General features: G+C 40.5%; 1 protein-coding gene across 1 annotated transcript in view; it reads right to left on the reverse strand.

Moving 5' to 3' along the window:
- The window catches only part of LOC122565056 (WAP, Kazal, immunoglobulin, Kunitz and NTR domain-containing protein 1-like), a 38921-nt gene extending 32190 nt beyond the window's left edge, over positions 1-6731 (reverse strand). The window contains exon 1 of the mRNA XM_043720686.1: positions 6571-6731. Coding sequence (XP_043576621.1) covers positions 6571-6731 — 161 coding nt within the window. The remainder of the gene's footprint in view (positions 1-6570) is intronic.
- Positions 6732-7828: the final 1097 nt, after the last annotated feature.

The raw sequence follows: 7828 nt of genomic DNA on the forward strand, positions 1-7828 counted from the left end.
GTTCTAAGCCAGTGCTCCTCTTTGTAAAATCAATCCAGTCATTAATTTGCAGTAGATTGATAGCAGTGTATCACAAGGTCAATTGAACACCTTACAGAATTGGAGAGATTTCTTTTGGATCTGTGCACCACCAAGATTAGAAATCTGTTTAAAACTGTCTGTTTGTATTGTTGTTTAAAGTACAATATGATTTATAGAAGTCCTACAGTGTGAAATCAGGCCATTCGGCCTACTGAGTCCACACTGACCCTCTGAAGAGCATCCCACCCAAACCCACCCCCTTGTCCTATATTTCCTATGTTTAATCCACCTAGCCTACACATCCCTGGAAACTATGGTGAATTTAGCATAGGCAATCCACCTAACTTGCACATCTTTGGACTGTGCAAGGAAATTTGAGTACCCAGAGGAAAACAGCACAGACACAGCGAGAATGTGCAAATTCCACACAGACTTGTCACCTGAGGCTGGAATCGAACCCAAGTCCCTGGCGCTGAGGCAGCAGTGCTAACCACTGAGCCACCGTGCCATATTTTAAAGAGTTTTGCAGACTGCTTTTGGTTTTGTCCACAATGTTTCATGAAGTAATACTGTCAGATGTCACTGTGCATCTTGTGGTTTCAGAAGTGTCCAACTTTTCGCAGAGTAAGAGAAAAGGACCCAGTAAATTACTTCATTACTAAGTGACCGTGTTTAATTCACTGCCACGTCTCTGTCACGAAATTACTTACTATTGGCCCTTGGCTTTACTCCAGATATTGATATAGCATGGAACATATAGATAGTGTTTCACCAGTGTTAAGTACCTATAATCAATTCACACACACATACATATGTGTACACTACTCACAATTTTCCATTTCCTATGTTTTTAATTCCACTATTGCTGGCTTTGTGCCACCAACTGGCAAGGTCCAAAGCTCTGGAACACTCTCTCTCATCCTTTCTGCCTTTCCTTCCTCTTCTAAACTTTAATACCTTTCACATCTTTGAGCAAACATTTACTCATCTGCCAGAATATTTCCTTGTGTGGCTTTGGCATCTAGCAATAACTCTTTGTGAAGCAACTTGGAATGCTATCCTCAACGGCACTATATAAATGCATCAAGGAGTGGGGTATCCATTGGAATACACTTTAAAAACCTCACCCAGACCTCCTACGCATAGTTGCCCTCCAGTGGTGTTCATTGGAATGTGACTACTATGTCAGAGTTGGGTTATACGGAAATTGGGCTTCAATGTGATGTTACACTCTATGTCTGTTGGCATTCACTGTCGAGGTACCAGATGCTGTTTTTATAGATGGGTCACTAGCTGAGTAAGCTTTACTATTCACACTGCCTGATCTAATCAAAATATCGCATTGTGTGAACTGCATACCTACTAAGTGGTGAAATACTGTGCTGACACATTCTATGAATTAGTCATGTAAACAATAAAGGAAAGGTCAGACACTGGTTTGCTGCAGCCTTAAAACCTTTTTAACGGACCTTTCTTTTGTGATTATAGTCATTTTCACATCCCCGGTGGCTTGAAATTGTAAAGACTTGACTGTAAGCCAATACAGATCAGGAAAAGGTCAAATTTGATCCCTGGTTCTGTGTCAATTTAGTCAGTCTCAATAAGCAGCAAAAGAAAGACTTGGCCTCCCCTTCTTTGAAAGGAAAATTAACCAGCAATCCTAGTCTAGAGTTTGACAGAAGTCGCTCATAGGATGTGAGCGTCACTGGGCAGGCCAGCGTTCATTGCCCTGGCAAAAATTAAGAGTCAACCATCTTGTTGTGGGTCTGGAGTCACATGTATGCCAGACCAGGTAAGGATGGCAGTTGTCCTTTCCTAAAGGACCTTTGGGAAGCAGACCTGTTTTTACTACAGATTTGGAGGTTCCAGTGTTGGACTGGGGTGGACAACGTTAAAAAATCACACAACACTAGGCTATAGTCCATCAGGTTTATTTGGAAGCACTAGCTTTCGGAGCGCTGCTCCTTCATCAGGTGGTTGTCAACCACTTCATGAAGGAGCAGCCCTCCGAAAGCTAGTGCTTCCAAATAAACCTGTTGGACTATAACCTAGTGCTGTGTGATTTTTAACTCTGTTTTTATAACAATTGACAGTGATTACATGATCAGCATTTATTCAAGATACGGTGAATGGCAGCTGTCTTTTCCCTCCAGCGGGGAATTTCAAAACTAGGGAGCATATTTATAAGATGGGAGGCGAAAAAGACATGACGGCAATATTTTTTGCACATAGAGTGGTTCAAGTATAGAATGAATTTCCAGAGGAAGTGGTGGATGCAGATACAGTTACAACATTTAAAAGACATATAGACAAGTACATGAACAAGAAATATTTGGAAGAATATTAGCCAAGCACAGGCAGGTGGGACTGGTTAGTTTCGGAACATGGTCAGCATGGACTGGTTAGACCAAAGGGTCTGTTTCTGTACTGTATGACTCATTAAAATTTCTATTGGATAATAAATATCATGAATTTGAGCTCACGTCACCAGAATAAGAGTCTGAAACTTTGGATTATTAGCCCAGTCACATTGCCTATGTCACCACTTCCCTTGATGCTTGACTGGAAGAGCGTAGACATGGATATCAAATAAAGAGAGGTTCGGCAGGGGCTGTAAAAATGCAGAATCAATCAACTTTGTACACAATTGTTGACAAGACAGGACACACAAATAATGGTCATTTGGATTAGGTAAGGAAAGGGTGAACTTTGCAACACCTTTTGACGATCTGAATGAAGAAATCAACATCCCTCAGGAAGACGGGAGGAAATTGGAGGAAGGGAAATTTTATAACACACTGTCTTTACATTGAGGGTGGGCTCAGTCAGAAATAACAAAAGCAGTAGCCTAGCATGACCTCTTTATGATGCACGAAGGTAATGACCTTTTATGCCTTGCATTGGACTGTGAAGGCATTAGCATTAAATAACAGCAGTATTTGAGCTTTTTGCCTCCAATTTGAAATTGTTTATTTCCAGGATTACAGCTTTCTGTTTGCCTAGAATTTCCTGACTCAAGAAAGGTTGCATTACTTTGATTGCTGAGTTATAACGTTGGAAGCATGAAGAATGTTCTCTTGGAGATAAATGACAGTCGGATTTTAGAAGCTGTGAAAAATAATTCAGCTCAAATAATTCAAGTCCACTCTAAGTGGAGAGGACCTGAGGCTTGGTAATACAGGTAGTGGCAGCTTCAAACTCAGCTTTATAAAGAAGCTGTGTCAAACCTTAATTGGTTTCATAAAAAATAGTGTCACCTATTATTAAGTCTGAAGTCACAAGGACAGTGACCTCAATGCCATGTTTGTGGGTGGGGAGAAACACAACCACATGCTTTATCCAGTACACATCCCCATGACCAAATAGTCTTCCTGAATATGCACGGTCTAGATTAGATTAGATTCCCTACAATGTGGAAACAGGCCCTTCGGCCCAATCAGTCCACACTGACCCTCCAAAGAGTAACCCACCCAGGCCCATTTCCCTCTGACTAATGCACCTAACGCTATGGGCAATTCAGCATGGCCAATTCACCTAACCTGCACATCTTTGGACTGTGAGAGGAAACCGGAGCACCCAGAGGAAACCCACGCAGACATGAGGAGAATGTGCAAACTCCACACAGACAGTCGCCCGAAGTTGGAATTGACCCTGGTACAGTGAGGCAGCAGTGCTAACTGCTGAGCCACTGTGCCACGTGTCTAGACACACATCTGAAGAATGGCCACTTTCCCGGGATGGATATTTTATCAAGAGGATTGGAGAAATAAAGCTTTGCAAATAAAAGCTGAGTGTTGGCCAAGACCAGTGTCATACAATCCTTTAGCCACTTCAAATGTAATAAAACATCAATTTAGCAGAAAATGATTATATTTCCGATTAGCTAGTGGATGGTAAAGAGGTCATGTGATGTAGTGAGTAGTGCCTTCTGAACCAGAAACTCCAGGTTCGAGTCCCACCCCAGGACCTGGCAGCTAAAAAAGATGTGTTGCTAATGTGGCCAAACAGTTTGAGTATTGGCTTATAAATCCTTCTACGGCAGTCAATAAGATTGGAGAGTCAGCCAGGTTTGATGCACAGAGTAGCGTTGCTAAAGCTATAGCCTCTGGTTATAGATTGGTGATCTGTTCCAGTAAATGTATCAACTACAGAAACAGACAGAAACGCATGATTTGCCTGCCTCATGCACCACTATGTGTGCGAATGGAAAAACAACCAAGTTACGGGAGGGGCCAGTGACCATGTGGTCTCATATTTAATGGTGTATGCATGTAAACTTTAATTTGGATAAAGTTTTAACACAGAGAACCAGGACACATGTATATGAAGATTCTGTCAATCTTTTGAGCATTTCTTGATATTGAACGGTGGTGGTGGTGGGTATTTGTACTGTACTTTGCTCATATTGAGTGAGAGTGAAGGAAGCACCTTCTACCAAAATTAATTAATGCAGCAAAAATGCTTGAGTGAATTTAAACAGAGATTTCTGTCAGTTTCGCTGGATTTAATAAAATTCTACTGAAGTTCCCAAAGCCTGAGAGTGCAGCAGCGTGCAACACAGATGCAAAACACAAGGCAGCAGACAAGTACAGAGCGTAAGAGGCTCAGTCACAGTGACAATCTGAGGTACGCCTGTCCATGGTATTCACATACATTTGCCTTGAGTTTATGAATCGATCTTGTTTCCAGAAATTTGCCAGTGAGAAAATTATTGACAGCAATGTGCGTCTTTCACCACATCCTGACATTTGACAATCTCACAAGCCAGACACTTTCTCTAAATCTGTGAAGTCCACTCACACAAACCCAGCAATTCAAAAAGAAACTTTATTAAATCTGATTTGAAATGTATGTTGAACTACCAAGGAGGGTGCAAAACCTAAAAGCCTAGAATAGAAACTTGAGATTCATCAAAATCTGAAGGAGAAGAATGTTAATTTATTTTGGTCAATGACTCACATTAAATGGCAATACCAACCTTCCCTTTGCTGTCAGCCCAGTGCTCACTAACTCATACATTTCCCTGTTCAGAGGCATTTCAATATTTTAGGTTCTCATTTTGATGATCAAAATCCTTTAGCGTTTTACTTTTACCAATCTTTCTAAACTCCTCCAGACCTACAACACCCTGAGAATGATGTTTTGCCACTTCTGCATTCCCCCAATTTCATTGCCCCATGAAAGCAATATGCTGTCAGTATCTAGCATCAAACCCCTGGAGTCTTTTCACTAAGATTTTCTGCCTCTCTCTACTCCTTGAAGCCACTCCTTAAAATCAATTAACTTTTACTCACCACATTTTCAGTTCCTGTTATGCAGGTGTTTCCATTATTGATATGGCACTGCATTTAAAAGATTATGAAAATTGGTTCATCTGATGTACTGTGTAGGTAAAGATTGTTTTTCTAACAGGTACTAAGAGGAATATTTGGGCACTTTCTTAAAAAATACACCAGAAGTCACAAATTGTAAGCAATTTGGCTGGAGTGATAGTCACATGTCTGGATTTATGGCTTTTAGGAGCTGTGGTTGTTTGATGTTCTTTGCAATTCAGGTGTTGTGTTGCTAAGGAAGAAGAAATCACAGAATTGTTATGATGCAGTAGAAAGCCATTCAGCCCATCATGTTGTTGCCAGCTCTCTGAGCAATTTGGCTGAATCCTAATCTCCTGCCTTTCCCAATGATCCATGCACAGTTTCAATTTTAATCACCATCCTGTCTCTTCATGTACTTTTGTACCAAAGTGTATCACTTCACACTTTACCACATTGAACTCCATCTGCCCATTCCACTAACCTGTCGATAGCCTTTGAAGTTCTACTCTGTCCTCAAGAAGTAACAATTATTTGTCCAAAGTATTTTCTTAAAGTTAATCTCTAGACAAACACTTCCATTCTTTTTTACTTGAACTGCTGCGTGTGTCTGTGTGTACATATGTTAGATTATTTCGAAAGGCTAATGTTTGGGTTTTCATATTGCATTGTGTGTGTTAATCAGTTAAAAATCACACAACACCTGATGAAGGAGCAGCGCTCTGAAAGCTAGTGCTTCCAATTAAACCTGTTGGACTGTAACCTAGTGTTATGTGATTTTTAACATTGTACACCCCAGTCCAACACCGGCATCTCCAAATCATGTGTGTTAATCAGCTTTGCATTTTTGTTCAATAAATCTTGTTACAATAATACAATATATTTTGGTTTACTAAGGAAACTTGGCTATTGGATTTTTAAAATTTGTATCCTGAAATTGAAATAAATAAAGCATACAATTGACTATACCAGTAATACATTTAAATATATGTTGTGGCAGTGGAATAGTGGAAACGAGACAATGACAGAGTATTCCTCCAACTTGAGACATAACACTCCTCCTTTAGTCTTATGTCAGTTCGGAATGTTTTATGACCTGAACAATGTTATTTTAAAGTAGGATCTTGTTACTGAGTTGTAAAGGAGACACAAACCTGTATTCTAAGTTGGTGGTGGACTAGGACATTTCTCCCTCATTTCTCTTTGTTTTCTTTCTCTCTTTCACTCCCGGCCTCACCGCGGACGCAGGGAGGAGCCCGTGGCAGTGTCTTGGCTTGATCTTCCAGCTTGGTGTGGTGGTACCTCGGCGTGTGATTGCGTCCTGCCTGGGCATGTTCCTGAGGCACCAGGGGGAGACTGGGGAGGGAGCAGCTTCAGCAGCAGCCACAGCAATGCCATTGTGGCGCAGCATGGGAAGAGTGAGCGGTGAGGGAGCTCCCCCGGTATCTGTGACGGTGGTGTCATTAACAGTCAGCTGAGGGTCTCCTGGAGACCAAGCTCAGGGGAGGACTCATCAAAGTTTGCTGAACTCTTAACTTTATTCTTCTAGTTAATATTAAGAAGGGCTTTAAAGTTAACTAATACCTGATTTCTTTATTTTTCTACTTATTCTATACAGGAAATGCTTAACGTTTTAATTCTGTTTCCTTTACTACTTTGTACATAAGTTTTTGAACATAGGAACCTTTGTAGCGAAGATGGCACTGTGTGTGGTGACATTATACACTTTCACTGTACTCCTGTACTTGAGTTCATGTGACAATAAAAATCTAAATCTTAACATCTTATTGTGTAGATAAGGATACTTGAATATAATTAGAAATACGTTCACAAGTTTTCCGAGATTGGAAAATGTATAAATGTTGTGACACAGTCATATAAGAAATAACCTGATTGTAAAACACAACTTACTAGTGCCCAAACAAGATAAATCTTTTGAAATACAGTCCCTATTATTGTAGTAGAGTTAAATATAAAACTGGTTTTCAAATGGCAAGGTCTTACAACAGTCAATGAATGTTTGCTGGTGTTGGGTTGTGTGAGAAAGTTGATCAAGCACAAAATAACCTGCTGCCCCTTAATAATGTGCTGGGATCTTGAACATCAACCTGAGCAAGTCATTCATTAATCCATCCGAGAAATGAAACCTTTGACCATGCAGCACGGCCTTAATCCCATACCATTTCGGTGTTAGTTAATGATGACACAAGAGAACAGTATCTGGTTTTCTTCAAACAGTGTCATGGAATCTTTTCTGTTCGCCTGAGAAGACCAATGGACCTCATTTTATATCAGATCAATTAATGAGTCTTCCAGGTGGGACACTAAACACAAGGTCCCACCTGTCCTTTCTTTCAGTCAGAGGTAAAAGATTCCGTATGTCGCTATTTCAACCAAAATCCAGGGAATTTATCCTGGTGTCTAGGCCTATATCTATCCACAATCAACATCAGGAAAACAGATTATCTGGTCATTGTCATATTGCCGCTTGCATA

This window comes from Chiloscyllium plagiosum, chromosome 31, assembly GCF_004010195.1.
Source record: "Chiloscyllium plagiosum isolate BGI_BamShark_2017 chromosome 31, ASM401019v2, whole genome shotgun sequence".
In the NCBI taxonomy this organism is placed as follows: domain Eukaryota; kingdom Metazoa; phylum Chordata; class Chondrichthyes; order Orectolobiformes; family Hemiscylliidae; genus Chiloscyllium; species Chiloscyllium plagiosum.